Here is a 17,894-nt window from a genome sequence, read left to right as displayed (position 1 = left end):
GCAATGACAAAGCTCGACCCTCTCAGAAGTTATGAAATGTGCGAAAAAGAAGGTCTCAAGAAACACTTCTCCCTGTGTCTTCTCTGTACTACGCAGACAATGACCCGTAGTGCGTGCAAGGCAGCAATTAACATTTCCTCACCACTGTCGTGTTAGACTACACATTGAAGAAATTAGGCTTTCGCTGTCAACAATAATGCTAATTATGTCTAATGAAAGCAACCAGCAAAGGAAGCTTAAAGCTTGCATCGATTGTCACAGAGCTTTCTCATTTGTATGACCACACTGCAGTGCTTTGGCCCCTGGGAGATTCTGCACAACCCTATGTTACTTAAGTTTCGTAATAATGTGTGTTTAATAGATGCAGTTCTTGAAACTTAGATGAAACATATTGGTGCACGTTAACTTCTTTAAGGTAATATTGAAGGAATCTTTGTGATGTGCGGGGCAAGCTTAAAGCTTGGGATTTCGCTTTCTTTACATGATCAGAACTTAAATATGCAAATTTTCTGAGTGACCCAAAGCTAGTCAAATGAACACAGTAATTTCGTGGCCACGAAAATTAAAGTCCTCACTAAGAGGTCAAAAACATCTTGTGCATCTTGTCGCCGCCCCACCAAACCACCGAGCAGCAGACCCCATGCCTTTGCTAGCTGCTCTGAAGTCTTCCTGGTGAGGGTCTTCACAGAAAGTGACAATGTCACAGGTATTGTGCATGTATTCTGAACAACAAAAATCATGGGAAAGGAAACATTCCCATGGCAGTTATCGAGAATAATACGAAGCTTTTACTCATGAACCACCAAAACATCAACGCGCATTAAGCAGCATGTGTATCTTCGCACTTTTCAGTTCACAATCACTATGATTCTGCACAACCCTATGGGGCCACAAATTAGTTTAGCACCAATTTTTACTACCCAAGCAAGGTTATATGCATCAGGCAGCAGGCTTCAGAAATAGAGTGCCGATGCCTAACTCACCGTGATGCGACGCTTGAGCATTTGTGAAATATTATGAAACGTCATACTTGTCAATGGCAAAACTAAACTGCTTTAGCTTCGCCGACAAACACATTTCTGAAAGTGGTTCTGTTGTGTTTTACTAGATGTTTGATATTTTTCTGCAAAATATTATAATTTTGTAAGATTCACTAGTCTAGTGGGGGCTAACTAGCGTTTATACTCTCTCTGCTTACTGCTCAGTTCATTGAATTCGTTGTGCCACTCAGAAAAATTTGCTCACACACCATCCCTTTGGCGATTTACCATTGTCATGTCATTCCTTGGAACAACCTATTTGAACCCTACGCCGAAGTACCTCTAAAAATTCACAAGATATTTGGTATTCCGAAAAAAGTGTTGCATGTCGATCCAAGAAAAGAGTCATTGTTATGGCTCCTTCAGCAGTGAATTTTTCGCAGTGTAAGAGCTTCTTCTTGAGGGTCGCTGTGATGCAACGGCATTCGACCGCCATGCACTACTTAGAGGAAGCATCCGATCCGAAACCCAGCGCGGCTGTTTCAACATAAGAAACATGTTTTTAAAACTCCAGAAAGGTCTACACTGTGATCGATGAAGTAGTGTTAGCTCAACAATAGCTCAATATAAATAGGGACAAGGTCGCGTAAGCCGCAAAGCAGCCTTCGCCGCGACTGTGCGCTTCCACATACTGCATCAGATGCGTAGCAATGAAGCCTTTCACCGACATCCCTGTTTTCTTCTGCGTAGTCTATGTGCACGGTACGTTCTCACTTTCTTGTGCATGCATATTTGCAATGGGCCAGAATCAAGAGATTTGAAGGGCTAGATTTTTTGCTAATCGCGAGCAAACGAAATTTCACGACATGAAGTCACAGAAAACATAAAGTAAATGCAGTGTTACGCGCAGCCTAAATGTAAAAATAATCTGGTAAAGGGGAATGAAAACGCACGAACGGATAACCTGCCGCAGGTGACCAAAACCGCATCCACTACGTTACGCGTGGAGCACATGACCTAACTATCAAGCGCAGCGCCATCTCTCCCGCTGATTTCTCGGGTATTTGATTACAAGAATAGCCCTGGGTATGCTAACCGATATCGTTCGAGGCTAGCGCGGCGGAAGTAGAACGCCCATTTCTGCTGATTCTAGAGAACATATATTTATTAAAGCCATCGATTTCTGCAAACATATAAAAAATGTTAGAACATGGCCGAGCATCATTTTTACGTGTAGTAACACGCGTAAATCGAACGAGAAGAAAGGAAACCGAGCGGCCGAGTTTTTTAACTCATATCACAAGAAGCTCAAAAGGAAAACATGAAGGGCTGCATAGGGGAAATTCCTTATACTTAAAATTTATTTAAATACTGTTAAATTATTGGAAACGAAGCTGCAAGAAAGAACATCTAGCCGAAGGTGGGGCACGAAAGCACGTCTTCGAATTACGCATGCGGTGGTCTTAGCAACTGAGCTGCCGCAACGCTGTTTTGCCATGCAATTTCTGGGGTCTTTGTGATTATCTACTTGAACAAAACATGGCAGTGTTGGCCAGCGCCACCCCTCACGGCCTTGATGTGGGATGTGAAGTATCATTTCTGGCGCAGGCGTTACGTGCGCGTGATCTTTTGGACTGAAAGCAACTAGTTAGCAAACTCTCGCGTACTGCCTGAAGGCATCAATGGTCCGCATTCGTGGCCTCGTTATGTAATGAACTAGAAGAAAGAAAACCGAGGGTGCTATTTTTTTTTAGTAGTCATATAGTAAGTGGCCAACAAACAGACACTAACTACAGCATAAGGGAGGCTGCTTTTACTTATATTGGAATGGAAAAAAAATTATCAACTAATTGAAATCGAACTGGATAAAAAAACAGCAGCACAAATTATTTCTTCTACGCAGTCCTTGGTGCCTGTGCTTCTTGGTTTCTTATTATTTGAATAGTGCGTAATCGGGCCATCAGTTTCCTTTGATCATTTCTCTAAGTGATTTAGTAAGCACAAGTAATTTCCCCTCTCCTTTCCTTAATGTCTTTGTTAGTTGCTCTCCTGTAACATGTGAAGTGAATATTTTGCCCCGAGTGCCCACTGCAGTGGCACCCCATGATGTTTTGCTTTACAACTAAAATAGAGGGCTAATTCTGTCCACTGGAACAAAGAAAGGGTAGCTGTGACCGCTTAGTATGTATAGAAAATACCGAAGCTTAACCTGTTGACGTTCGGCGAAGAATACGCCGCGCAAGTAGATTCAATGAGAGCACTTGCTTGTTCCATCGGCGCCTTCATATCTGCGGGGACTCCAACCTCTGATTCCTAACCTCTGACCGTCGAACACTGTCTATAGAAAATGGGCGAAAGCGCGGGAGAAAGCTATTCACTTTAAAGCTTCACTTACTAGAGCTGAAAAATTTTGATCGCTTCTTCTAGATACCACAAACATCGTCAAATTTAGTGCAGCACATGCCAAGGAAAATGCTGTCGCTGCTTTGATTTGTTTAGAGAGGAACACCTCAGGCGAAATTACCTCCTACAACCCGACCTTATTGTGTTTAGTAATGACCAGTGTAGCTTTCAGAACACTGCACCGAGCTGTGTTCCATGGTTTGGATTTAATATCCACTGTTCACTACGTACTGTCCGTCACATCTATTTACCATGTTAAATTTTGCGAGATATTTCCTTTACTTATTCTCAAACGCCTTCATTAAGAGAATAATAGTTTAAATAAGTAAGATTTAGGTGGTATTTTGGGGAGACTTAGGGCTTCAGTAACTAAGAATAGAATTTTTCTCAAGTTTGTTTCACCTCCGCTGCCATCGCAAAGTTTATCCAGCCTAACCCCTTCATGTTTTTCTACCCATACCACCATTTCATTATGTGTAAACTAACATTTATATTAATATGCTCAGGTAAACAAAACGCCATGTACGAAGTATGAAAGCTTCAATGTTTGTAAGCTGGGATCTTATACACGCAAGGTGCTTAAGAGGAACTGCCGATTTGGTTCTTGGGGATATTACAACATGAGAGAAAGCTTGCAGGAGATTAACTATGTTCCACAAATTTTGTAGCAAGGATTTTGATTGTGCTTAAATGATTCTACATTTCTGTTTCAGTGCTCAGCGTTTGCTACGGCCAATATAACACAACAGGTATAATTATATTTTTGCCATTTTTTAATTGTAACGCTCTGTGGTCGGTTCCGCATCTGCCAAGAATGTAGTGAGCTGATGTCCTCAAGAAACTTCCGATCTTGTGGTTTTTGCAGTCTACACTTTTCCGAGCGAGCAAGTGTGCGTTCTCTAGGGCACTTATTACATGAGACCTAGGCTCTCATTTGAAACAACAGAAGTTTGCGTGATGCCTTAAACACATCGTATATGTGCAGTTTCTCGCGTAGATGTTTGTTCCTTGACAATTGCCTTAAAAAGGACGAATTAGCTACAAGCCGAATGTTATGAAAACTTGCGGCTTTATGCGCTATATGACTGGTGTCGTTGGTCTTTCCCTTTCCGGCACTCGAAACCTCGCAATATGCAGCCGGAAAGCGGAAACTTCTAGGGCCTCTTGTCAAAACTAGGAAAAATCTTAATAATTTGTGTAATTGAGTAGAGCAGAGAGTGGAGACATCCTAATAGGAATAATAAACCAGCGAAATGTGGTATACTTATATCGTCCATGCAGATAGGTGACACCCCTGGATTAAAATGCACGTTTTTGTAGTAGTCGTAGTAGAACCGTGAGACTGCGGCTTTGTTATCGCTGCCATTTCTGTGCTCGACAAAACCTACACGCTTGTTGCGTTAAACATATGTAAAATTCTACAATACATAGCGGCATGTGGCATGAACGGATGATAAAAGCTATTAGAGAAATAGATTATGATTCGCCTATTTTGAACTTTGCCACGCAGGCGTGCTTCTCCTAATCTTGAAATTTCAAAGGAAATCAAAATGAACAACTTTCCTCACATCACGGAAGGGCCGGTCAAGTGTGAATCTGTAGAGTACAGTATTCTTAGATGATACAGCTCGCCAATCGATTGTACCTTGCCTCTTTGTTCGCACGGTGTATACTGCCACCACTGACATCTTGTGGAGACCGCGCAGGCTGGTGTTGTATCTAGGAAAACGACCATGCAGATGAGGTCGCCCGATCAGCTCACGACAGCCTCCACTGTGCAGCTATAACGTTATCCAGAACAGACGCAGCTACAGGTATTCGTTACCTCCCACGTGAACCGACAATGTCGCAGTGTAACTCGACGGAATTTACCAATGCTAGTCTTCACAGCTTTGATTCGAATCAACTGCTACGTCTACCGTCAGTACGTTCTAGAGCTGAGGAGATACTCCTGTGACGCGCGTGGCTTGGCGTGGACTTCGCGAATGCTTATTCACATCGAATCGGAGAAGCCAGCAGCCGTCCATGCTGTAACTGTGGGCGCAAGAAAATAATAGCCCACCTTCTCTGTGGGTACCCACGCTTCACTGCGCTCAGGAAAAACTTTAAAGAGTGTTAGATTATCTTGACAAACGCTCTTTGTCTGAGAAGAGGGTCCACGGACACTGGCCGAGACCATTCTCAGAACAGAAAGTTTCGAAGGCGCTGTCGCACTTATTGCGGAGAACTGGCCTTAGAGACAGACTTTGAGGAGTGCCATTTTCTCGTTTTCTTTTTACGCTTTATTTCGCGCTCTTTCCGCTTTTTTGTAACACCTCTTTTCTATTATATTTTAATCCTCCTTCATTCTTCTTACCCACTTTCCGCAGCACAGGGCAGGCAGCCGGTCTGGATTTGGCTAACCTTCATGTCTTTCCATCTATTCCTGCTTCCTTGCTACCGTCAATCCAACATTCAGTGATTGAATTTATTTTATGGCATTTATTACACTGCCTAATCATCCGAAGCTATTGCAAATATGTGTCTCTGTATATGAAAGTGCTCTTCTACTACATTGCCAATATTCTATATACCTGTTCTGGGGAAGCGATTCTGCCCTTCTAACATGTCAGACACATGCTTCCCTTTCTTTTTGAAGCGTTCAGCTCCACCGATCGCACTATAGCACACTTGTACACTACGACAACCCGGTTAACCTTTACTTTGACAAGACGCTTCGGTCTCGAAATATTATTCAACAGTTGGTAAGCCGAATACGGAAAGCGAGTGCCATCGTAGTCAACGAGCATGTACGTGTGTAATATTTTTCAGGTCTCAGTGAAAAGAGTGCGAAGACCTGCACGAAGCCCCCCTTTGTTGGCGTTTGCCACCCATTGACGGAGGCTTATTATTACGATGCTCAAGCCAACACCTGCAAGATGTTGCCACGCGGAGCTTGCGCCGGAGGAAACAATCTGTTCCCCAGTATGAAGAGATGCACCAAACAGTGCGTGCGTAAGTGAATTTTATGTGGGGCGTTGTAATTGAACGAATGCATTTTTGAGTGGTTGCACGTTTTTTCTACAGGAGTGACAATAAAAAAAACAATACCGTCACTTGCTTCTCTTCCTCACGTTGTGGCAGTGGTGAATCTAGGGATGTCGAGGTGGGGAAATGAGTAAAAAATGTCGTGGGGTTTTGCTGATCAAGACAAAGGCCGTAATCGACAACAGAATTTGGGGTCGCATGCACCCCGAGCTATCGCGGAAAATCATTATTGTTCAACTACTGCAAGGCTTCTGAATCCGGATAGCCTCTGATACCAGTATCTTCCGTGCATGTATATCGGATGCCACAACAAGCAATTGTGCTGTGGAAGACGATCACATTATGCGCTATGCATATAAATTGTTAGTGCGGTGTGTTTGCGTGGAATTCGTTCTTGGCATGACTTATAAAGCAGCGCCACTGCAATAATGGGAGGTGTACATGATAATGATGATTATATGTCTCAGACGGGAAACACACGGGCAATTTACCCAATTTACACAGTGAATGCGCAGAGGGCAAGGTTGTTTGTGGAAAATAACCTCCAAAGCATCAACAACGTCGCAGCCATTAGCACTAATGCAATTACAGCGCCTTGTAGCTTACACAGTAGCTCACGGTTTTCAGTCACCAAGTGCCATATAAGACTAGCACTGCTAATCTAGCGCCGTGAAGACATTTGTTTACAGCCCTCGAAGGCGATACTTTTGTTTGAAATCAAAAGGAATCTACCGATAACTTTCATTTTATATAGCTGGCATACACGCATGCACTGCCACAGTTGGCACTGCGCTTTCCATTAACGACGATCAGTGCAGAGGAAATTTGTTCAACCGTCCATAGTCGACAAGGCAAATGAACGCTGCACTGCAACAATTTGGACTGCACATGCTCAGCTGAAAGCTCACTGAGCAGGCCGAGATCCAGGCTGCCACCTCTGCCACTTAATGCAGTCAAAGTTCTCTTTTTCATGCACTTGATCTTGAATTTTTTGGACAGGAGCCAGCTCATATTTCATGTGAAGGATTGAACACAAGGTGGTATTTTACAGAAGAAGCCCATCACTTCGCAATGAACTCACGAAATACCGCGCAAGATATTGCAGATGACGTAGCTCCCAGAAAATATCAAATACTATATCAAGATATATACCGAAAATGGTGTTGCAGTCGAACTTCTTCACACGTTATTTCTCCGGTACTGCTAATACTAACAATTCACACTTTTCCAGCCCTGACTAAATCGTCCTCAAAAGTATGCCTACAACCACCAGTCGTTGGCCCTTGTGGACCAATACAAGTGTCCTGGTATTTTGACGCTGACACCATGTTCTGTAAAATGTTCAACCACACCATATGTGGTGGAGTAGGGAACGCCTTCCTCAGTGAGTTGAAGTGCCAAGAGGTGTGTCTACGTAAGTACGAAATTTTCTTCAACTAGTCCATCAGCAGTAATTTGCTGCTGATATACGCGCTTACCGTATAAGCGGAGCACGCTTCTATTATCCGCATACTGAGCTGGCGTCAAATTGTCCACAGCCCTATAAAAATGAATTGTCACAAATACATTTAAAACATGCGGGTATATCTCGTGTTTTCGAGATGAGCAAGTTCATTCAGCCGCTGGGACAGCTATACGGCACCGGTCTGTACGCTCCTCTTAATATATAGAACTTGGCGTGGTTTCGTCGTCTGCTCATCAACTCGTGCTTTGGCTAAGACTTCCTGTCCGCCCCGTCTGTCCATATTCTTTCCCATTTCCGCCCCGACCCCATTGGGTACCGGTAGATTAGGAGTGGCTTAAGTGCGCGCGCACGTATGTCCACGCTGGTGGCGGGAGTGCCCGCAAAGACCACGACTTTTATTGAGCACACATTTTGTTTGTGCTAAATGCTCAGCCACGCTCACATCGGGTAACCAATCCATAACCGTGTCCAAACCCGCCGTGGTTGCTCAGTGGCTATGGTGTTAGGCTGCTGAGCACGAGGTCGCGGGATCGAATCCTGGCTACGGCGGCCGCATTTCGATGGGGGCGCAATGCGAAAACACCCGTGTACTTAGATTTAGGTGCACGGTAAAGAACCCCAGGTGGTCAAAATTTCCGATGTCCCCCACTACGGCGTGCCTCATAATCAGAAAGTGGTTTTGGCACGTAAAACCCCATATATTATACATAACCGTGTCCAAAATCCGGGGGAACTGAGCATCGCCGGACGAGCGCTGCCGCCTATCGCGTCGCGTACATTCCGATAACATCAGTAACAATAGCTTGACAGGGAGCTCTTCGAAAGGCTCCTAATGGTTCCCGAGAATGTGGGCATAACCAGGAACTTCCAGGCTCCGAGATTTTCACCGAGAGCACGCAAGTGCTAAGTGGTGGCACAGAAACGGGTTCTGCGCCACTCCGTCGAGGATCCTTGAGCACGGAGCATTTCCTCGGCTAGCTAAGACCAGCCAACAGCACGATGACAGCGGCTCATGCATAAAGAACTCGAAGACATGTTTTTTGCCGCAAGTTAAAACACACACAAGAGGAAGACACGCAAAGACAACCCGGATGATATTTCTAACTGATTAAATTTGGGCTGTGACACATGAATATATATGCACATACACACATGCGCAGGCCGTTCACAAATCCACGTTATCCAGCGGTCAAACAACCTTGTTCTCGATTTTTGGAGCACGACAGATGTATCGCTAACGTAACTTGAACCTTTATTTTTTATATAGTAAGATTCCATTAGCTCACGCGCTGTTTGATCACGTGCTTCTGCTGAGAGTCTTAATCTCAGAAAAACGTGGTTTGCGCATTCAGGCCTTGCAGTGCGCAAGGCACGTTCAAGGCCTGGCACGTTCACTTATGCAGCATCCAGTCTGTCCTATGTAGGACTTGCGAGCCCACTTGCCTTCGTAAATTTTAGCGCATGTTTTCTCGAACGCCCCTATTCAATACGAAAGTTGTTAAAGCGAAAGCCTTCGATGACTCAGGGGTTCAAAAATACGATGCCCGTCCGGTGTTAACTCAACCAAAATTCAAGTACGTGCACAAGTAAGCCATCAATTTCTTTATCAATAAAACAGCCTGATTATCACTGTTCGCATCGAACAGACACCTCTACAAAGAATCAGTGTGGCCACAAAAGTATCGGCATGTGCTTTCGCGGTTTTGTTTCATATTTTCCGAGCAATGTACACGCGTCTTATGACATGTGGAGCAGTAAAATTACGCTTGGGGCGAACTGAAAATTTATTCGTCCTTCAAGGTTGGCGCTCTGTGTTTGTCTGACCTCTATTTTCGTGTCCCCCTGCGCTACAAGAAACTAGAAGGCACTATATACAGGGTCTTTCAGCGAACAGTTTCAAATTTTTTTAAGGTTGCCTGTGGCAGATAGTTCAATTCTAGTTTATGAGCCGGTATACTCGAAGCGGCGGACACTACTTGCACAAGAAATTGAAATGCAAAATTGATTAATTAACAAGAATTAACTAATTCACTTTTTAGCCGATTATCTTATGAACCATACTGAAATTTACAAATTCTAGCAATGGACTTCTCAAGAAGACGGATTCACTTTGAATGAACTCATGAAAAGACACACATCTTTTCACTCTATCATACATTCACTCCCATTAGAACGTATGTTAATCCAACTTAGGTGCACTCGCACTCGCATATACGACTGCGAAGTTATGGTTAGAATACACAAGACGCCCATCTGATACGACAGAAAAAGAATCAGTTAGAATATTATTATTACGCGCGCGGGTCCCTATGTTTACGCGGCGCGACAATAGAAATATCTCGGGAATCCGACTCTTCCCTTAGTCAAGCTTACTAGGGCGCTACAATTATGCCATGTACAACGAGATTGTAGTACGTGCGTGTGGTTGCACGTAGTATGAACATATGATAACATCTGTGAGTTTGCGAAAACACTCCATAGTGCGCTTGGCATTACCTACTTCTTTGGGTGTGTTTTAAAAGATAATATAAAAAGCCATACACTGTCAACGAAGTTGCCGGCCTTTGTAGATGTTCACATACGTAGTCTGCATAGTTCCGGACATATTTGGTATAATTTCTATGAAGTTAATTATGTGTTATCACAGGCAATATATGCGGAAAACCTATGTAAAAACTTGATGAAAGCAAATGCCAAAGTATCCGTGAAAAAAGCACGAAACTAAAAAAGTTTGAGAAATTTTCAGATTGAAAGCTTTGCAAGCTCAGAGCAGTCTGCCTTTGTTCGACTATTAGAACACCACCAGCATCATTCCACAATCAAACCCACTATCTGGATGATATAAGCTGTTCCGCAAGCAGGCTTTCGCAGAAATTTCTCGATAACCTAGATGACTGACATCTTAGTAGTAGAATTGATAAATCTTTGACTCGCGTATTGAAAGCTCGGACTAAGTGGAGAATAGATGGGGGCAATTATAATTGCAGTCACCATTCCACCTGTTGACTCTATAATTATCCTCTCTATTTTTAGGACTTTACAGTTAGGTCAGCGGAGGTGTGCGGTGAGCACCCAAGTAGCCTTGCACATAGTCAATGCATTCTCTTTCCAATTTTAATAAAACAGATGTCAACAAAGAGAAATATTATATTGAAGTATGGAGCATATGTCAAGACAAATCATCTGTACGCAAATGCGCAATATGTACAAGTTTTATGAGCAGCGCAGTTCATGTTCTTTGACAGCAACAAGAATAACGAATGCAGTAGCCAATGGTTTCTTTTTTATCAAGAGACATTCAGGTGTATATAGCATCTTATCTAGCTCATTCTAGCCATGTAGCCATAATGCACGGCCGCAGCTTTCACTCATTTTTGTTAAAAAAACAACGCTTTACGGTTAGTGCACGATAGTACGAGTATGTAAAATGACGAAACTGAAAAAAATAGTATTTGAACCTAACGGTCACAACAGCCCTCCGTTTAACCCTGCAAAAATATAATTTGACACAGCGAGGTAATAAATTTCCGAATACTCAATACCTGAATGTCAGTAAACAATTGTGCGCCGCGGTGATTAGTTGCAACTAAAAAAATATTCGCAATGCATTTTTGTGTTTTTGCACGATGTCTTCGTTAATGTGAAAACAATCTTTGATTTTCAGCAAAACAGAAGCCAGAGGTTTTCTGCAGCAAACCGCCAAAACCTGGCAGGTGTTTGTTTGCAAAGAAACGGTTCTTCTTTGATGATAAAAGGAATGCCTGTCTCATATTCCCAAACAATAAATGCGGTGGCAATAGAAACGGCTTTTCAAAGTTGGAAAAGTGCTTGCAACGGTGCAGCTGTAAGTATTCCTCTTCTTTTCAATTCTGAATTTTTGTGAAAAAATGTCACACTAATATCTGGGACGACAAACAATATGCCATACCATTTCTCTAATTTCGATTAAAAAAACGCAGATCCAAATTTAGCGAAATATTTTGCATTCAGGGAACGTTCACGACTACGGATATGCTTCATCGTCGTTATTGTCACAATCATCTCTTATGTTAAGCTTTAAGAAATTTCAACAGCTTCCAAAACTCGTGAAGGACGGAAAACGGAAGGCAATTCAATATTTCAAATGATCGATTTCTTTTATTATAAACTGAACATTTCTTAACCATCTTAAGCAAACACTCACTGCACGTCAGCGCATTGTATTTATGTAGACTCTGTGCATTTCTATGTCTGTGTCTGTGTTATACGAGGGTCATTTGATCATTGTGGTAACAAGCAAATAAAGGTACCATGTAGGCAGAAAATATTATTTTATTTGTGAACATAGTCCCATTCCAGCTCCACACACTACTTCCAACGATGCTCCATTTTTTTATCCCCTAAGAAAAATAAAGGATGCCTCGAAGTGTATGAAGTAGTGATTTAACACTGAGATAACCTCTTCATCTGAATAAAATCTTTCCACCCAGCGAATTCTTCCGGTTCAGAAAGAGGGCAATGTCGCATGGGGCAAAATACTGAGAATAGGGAGTATGAGGCACAACCTCGATGCTTAACTCGTGTAATTTGGCCATTACAACAAGCCATCTGTGGAGCGGAACATTGTCTTGGTGAAAAGTTAGTCCCCTGCTAACGCAGGTCGTACAGTGCGCAACTCTTTTTTCACTGGATCTTGTAGTGTTGCATAATATGGTCCTGCTATCGATTTGTTATTCTGTAAACAGTCTACAGATATTATTCCTCCTGAATCCCAAGAGACAATCGCCATTACCTTTCCGGCTGAACAAACAGTTTTTTGCCATTTTTGGTCCGCCTTCATAAGGCCCTGTCCATTGCTTTAACTGCTGTTTAGACTCTGGAGTGTAATGAGCTATCCACGTCTCGTCGATTGCCACCAATCGACGCTAAAGCACCTGCGGATGGCGATCAAGCAACGCTAAAGACTGCTTCGAGATGTGCTCCCTCACGCGCCGGTGTTCGATCATCAGCAGTCGCGAGAGAACGTGCATAGGCCTCCTTCATGTGGAATTTCTCGTGAAGAATATTGCGACGTCTCTCTAGCAAGATGCCTACAATTTCAGCTATCTCCCGTAACTTCACGCGGCGGTGTTCCATGACAATTTCATGAAATTTAGATATCATTTCTGGCGTGGTGACCTCCCCTAGACACCCACGACGTGCTTCATATTGCGTAGGAGTTCGATCACGTTTGAATTCATTTGTTCAGTAGTAAGTGGTCCTTAGTGATGGTGCAGAGGCTCCATAAGCTTCGCTCAACGCAGCTTTAAGTTGGGCAGGCATCCGGTATTTTAAATAAACATGTTTGATCATCGCTCGAACTTTACCTTTTCCATTTCGGTGGGAATCCTCACACAGCTCAGTGTCATTGGCTCTCAGAAGCTTACGAACTGTCGGTAGCAGCATAAACAAGTTCTGCCGTAGTATGAAGGGTGCTTCTCGCGCACCTCTTTGAAGAAAACAAAACTGAAGCGCCATCGCTTGTATTTTTGTCATCCTCATCAAGCGACCCTCGTATTGTTGTTTGCAACTTTAGTGCGTACAACATTTATATAATAATCTTTCGATCAACATTTGTCGCTCATGTCATTGTGCATTTGCACTGTACCACTGGCGTTTCGTAGACATAAAATGAATCACTGTGATGTGCCGTATATTGTACTTTTTTGTGATATATCGTAATATTCGAGATTTTTGATATATGACATTATGTGGTCAATATCACAGACGTCGAAAGGTGTAGGTGGCACCATATTGCGGTGCCAATATTTCCTTACTTATTGCGTAATTAAATCATTTCGATAGTATGAATATTTTCATTAGTTCTCGGTGAACAGGGATACTCGCAGGAACAGGAACAGGGATAGGAATAGGGAAACAGGAAACAGAGATAGGAACAGGGAACAGGAAAACAGCCAACAGGGCTTATATAAACGCGCTATACCACAAACAACTTATGTCTGTCAGAAACATCGATTGTGCAACATTTATATTTCTGCGAAATATTTTCTAAATTTGCCGCAGTGATCATTGCTTTTTTCCCACGCGAAATTAAGTTTTGTACCTGAAGCAAACCATCATCTTTGAAAAGTAATGAGTACAAAAAAAGAAAAGAATCTACTGGTACTAAAACATGGCGCACCACCATTCAGATTAAGAAAGAAGCTTCAGAAGAAACTGAGGGCTTCCCAATGAGTTATGGAAGAGAAAATTTAGACGCGACTTTATGAGGTACGATGACATTGGTGCGGACTATTGTTGCATTTTCTAACTGAACCAAGGATTAAATTAGAGAATGACTGCCCAGAAGAGGGAAGCGCGGTTGAAGACAGCAAAGAGTTAGGTTGTCTGATGAAATTCAGAACTTTGCAGCCACACCTTGATATCAGACAGCGCAAGACAGGGGAAAATTGACACCTAACTCAGGTGATGATAATGATGATGATAAGGTGAAATACTTCGGGATGGTATGACAGGGCCTTTTCTGGATGAGTTCTTTGAAAATTATCAATAGAAAAATTATATATTTACGTGATCTTGCTTCTCACATTTGCGCATAGTTTCCTCTTTTTTGATAAAGGGAATGGACATATGATAAGATCAGGCACACTACAAGCTCTTCATGTTTTCTGATTTGAATGTTTGGGTGGCACATTTACAGTAAACGATATTTTTGTTTATATGCTCTTTCAATGAATGATACTAGCTTTATGGCTTCGGAACCTATACTGCAGGTCCAGTAGCGTACTCGTAAGTATTTTGTGATATTGAAAGAAATAATAGTATTACAATCGCAGTCAATAATCATTCCACTAATTCAAGCTTATCTCCCTTCTCAGTAGAAAAAGTGGTCTGGTACGAAGTTATGAAGTACCAACCTAACAGTTCAACCTGTGATTCATGTATCGCGCGCCACATAGTATAGCAGAAGAAATGCAGAGCCAATTATTTTGTAGCTTTTGTATTTAAGACGTTAACACCTCAACCCAACACTAAACGATCCCACGAATGGATCATGCTTTCTATCATCTTACGAACATTATTGGAACTACACTTCCCCTTCTTTCAGAACTATGGTAGGTATTTATTCGCAGACGAACACTGCACATAGTAAAACGTGTCTCAGCATATCAATGACCAAAAGCGAGCAGAGATAACGTATCTCAAGGTAAAATTGTCTCTTGATCGAAAAGCATGTGTTTGTTCTTGTTTTCTTCCGATAATGTATCTGCAGTGAAATGTTGTAGTATTGTGTTAAATTAAGGTAGCATAACGCTTGCCATAATGCCGATATGGCATGCTATCGTACATAAAGTTCCGCCATAGCTATTTTTCATGAAGTGCCAGTGAATGTGCCTCGGCCCAAGGTCATCAACCCACACCCCATCCATAAGTACGTAAAGAACGTGCCAGCTATCATGAGCGAATCTTTAAGCAAAATTGAAGCGTTCTCTGCAAATGAAAGTGACAGGCTGCTTTTAGTGGCAACCTGAAAAAGCATTCCGTATTTTCTTGTGTAGGTCAGTCTCTTGTTAGCAAAAACCTGAAAAAGCGTTCAGTATTTCCTTGTGTGGATCTTTGTCAATCTTTAATGATAATATACACATCATTTAATAGTTAGTACGACGCAGGTAGGTGAACATTGCGTTTCCTAAGACATAGGAAAACGTCAATTTTAATTCATATTTGTAGGCTGCAACTTGCGTTATTCTGTTTCCTCTGTGTAAATGAAAGTCCTCAAACGCTAAAATTCGACACTCTTTTCCGTTTGTGCACTTCCCCAGTGCAACTCCGAAACACTCGGCTGACAAAATAGTTCAGAGAGCGCAAGGCACAATACCAGTCATAAATGCGAGATGCAACGTTTTCTTTGTTTTTAATTCCTTTAAGGCGACGAATTCACGCCAGACGTGTGATTTGCCTCACACTGCATATCAATAGCATGAGCTCTCTTCTTTACCGCTATCACAAACGGTCCTGCGCTAGGCGTGACGGTCCTTGCGCAATTATCCCATGTAGACGCAATTATCGTGCGCGTCTAGACGCGTGTGATAATTTCGCGACCACAGGGCGCTTCTCTTGTCAAATCGGTGCAACCGCCGAGTTCTGCAAGGACCGCGTTCATTTTTCTTTTCGGCATCTTTGAGAGCACCACCACTGTGACTCGTGAGCGGGACGCCAGATCAACACTGTTCAGTGGAAATCTTTCCAGACGAATTTTCCCCAAACTTTGCTAGCCATATGGCTCCTGCTGCTGTCTTGTCGAATAGATCACATGCGAGGCAGAAATCAGGTTGTGCGTCGTCTAGAGATGCAAATACCCTTAGGAATGTGCCTGACGCCGGCTCTGTGCTGCGCGAAGTTACCCACTGATGATACAGCAAAAGACTAAAATTCCTACTGCAGCAAATATATTCCGTGAAACTCCCAATGTTTTTATTCAATCCAAGAATGCCCGAGGTGGCTTGCGTCTGTTTGGAAAGCTTCTCGCTAAGTAAGGTGGGAGTAAGTTCTGGAGATGTGTCACAGGAAACTCTTGTGACCGCGGCGACGGCGTGAAAAAAAAGTGTGGCGATCCCGGAGATTGTATAATTCCTAGTTGCGTGGATCACATTGATCATGCAGTTGGTGTTTCCACGTCTTGCTGATTTGTTAAGAAGACACGTGGTCGCTACGCCACAAAACATGTTGCAATAGATGAACAGTATTATGGACTATATTTGCACATTCACGAAAAGTTCGCTTCCCCATAAATTCTAATATATGCGCTGGATTTGGATGATTTTAGATTTTGCCAGTTTTCTTGGACAAGCCGAAACGATTGAATTCAATGTTTTCAAATCTGTTTTCACACGAAATAATCAATCTTATAAAATAACTGTTTAAGCAGGTAGGTATATATTCTCAATAAAATAAGTTATTACTATACCACAACAAACATGGCAGGCCCCTTTAGGCTACTGCTGGACAGATATAGTCAGTTCAAACCACCATAACATGCTTTAATAGAAAGAACTATTCTGCACGATATCGGGGATACATGTGAGAACATAGTGGCATAGCGGATAAGCACTCACATGAGAAAAACTGCGATTGTAATTAGGGATGCATCAAGCTTCAGCGCTGCGTCGATATAATTTATGGCACTATTTCAGCTCATGCTTGCAGAATGAAAAGAGGTGATGCGATACGTGAAGTTCACATACGCTTTCATTATTAGCGGGTCTATCGTGCAATAAGACATACGCGCTTCAATGCACGCATATTTATTACTATGTTCTTTACACAGAAATTAATTATCCTGGCCTCACGAACAGCGTATTCCATCAAACAATGTATTGGTGCTTGTTCTTTTCTTCCGCAGATACGGAATCTACAAAGCCTTGCCCAACATGTGAGCAACAAATTAATAATGGGTTGCCTCACGGAGGCGCATCTGGTTATCCCACGCCGCCCGGTTACCCGGGTTACCCTTCCGTGCCCGGAGGTCAACCTGCTCCACCCGGAAGTATCCCCGTACAAAAATGACTGTTCAGTAACCATTGATATATTGTTGGGGAATTGTTGAAACAACGGACTTCAACAAATTTTCAAGAGCAATCGAGTTCACTCAACTCTGGCACAACAATATTACCGTTGAGTGTTCTCAATAAACAATTTATTGGGTAGTTTGTGTTGATTTTTAGTTGATTTTTTGTTGTGTAGCAGTTGAGTTCAGTATACAATAATTAACACTCGCGTATGAATACATTCCAGACATGTTTTGCGATGCATTCCAACCTCATTCCTGTCACTTTGCGGTAGGTAGGTTCTTCTTTCGCCTCGCTTTCATTAAAAGAAAATTATGTGTTACCGATGGGGTGGAATCGAACGTCGGCCGTCGATCCCGGTACTCTAACCAATAGGCCACGAGCGCGCGCATACTCCTCTCATTCGAAAGCCAGTAAGCTCTGAAATGCTTGGCGTGTGCGCTGCGTGCCACTTCCTGGTGCTGTCGCTAC

General features: G+C 42.6%; 1 protein-coding gene across 1 annotated transcript; it reads left to right on the top strand.

Annotated features, from left to right (window-relative positions):
* Positions 1 to 1,608: 1,608 nt before the first annotated feature.
* LOC135920990 (amblin-like) lies at positions 1,609 to 17,572 on the top strand. The gene is made up of 6 exons (XM_065455279.1): positions 1,609 to 1,742; positions 4,097 to 4,132; positions 6,195 to 6,377; positions 7,642 to 7,824; positions 11,540 to 11,719; positions 17,258 to 17,572. The coding sequence occupies exons 1-6, from the start codon at positions 1,691 to 1,693 to the stop codon at positions 17,419 to 17,421; spliced, it is 798 nt and encodes a 265-aa protein (XP_065311351.1). The 5' UTR covers positions 1,609 to 1,690; the 3' UTR covers positions 17,422 to 17,572.
* The last annotated feature ends 322 nt before the right edge of the window (positions 17,573 to 17,894 follow it).

This window comes from Dermacentor albipictus, chromosome 7 (genome assembly GCF_038994185.2).
Source record: "Dermacentor albipictus isolate Rhodes 1998 colony chromosome 7, USDA_Dalb.pri_finalv2, whole genome shotgun sequence".
NCBI lineage: Eukaryota > Metazoa > Arthropoda > Arachnida > Ixodida > Ixodidae > Dermacentor > Dermacentor albipictus.
Note: the sequence above shows the minus strand (reverse complement) of the source record. Positions and strands in the feature narration are given on the sequence as shown.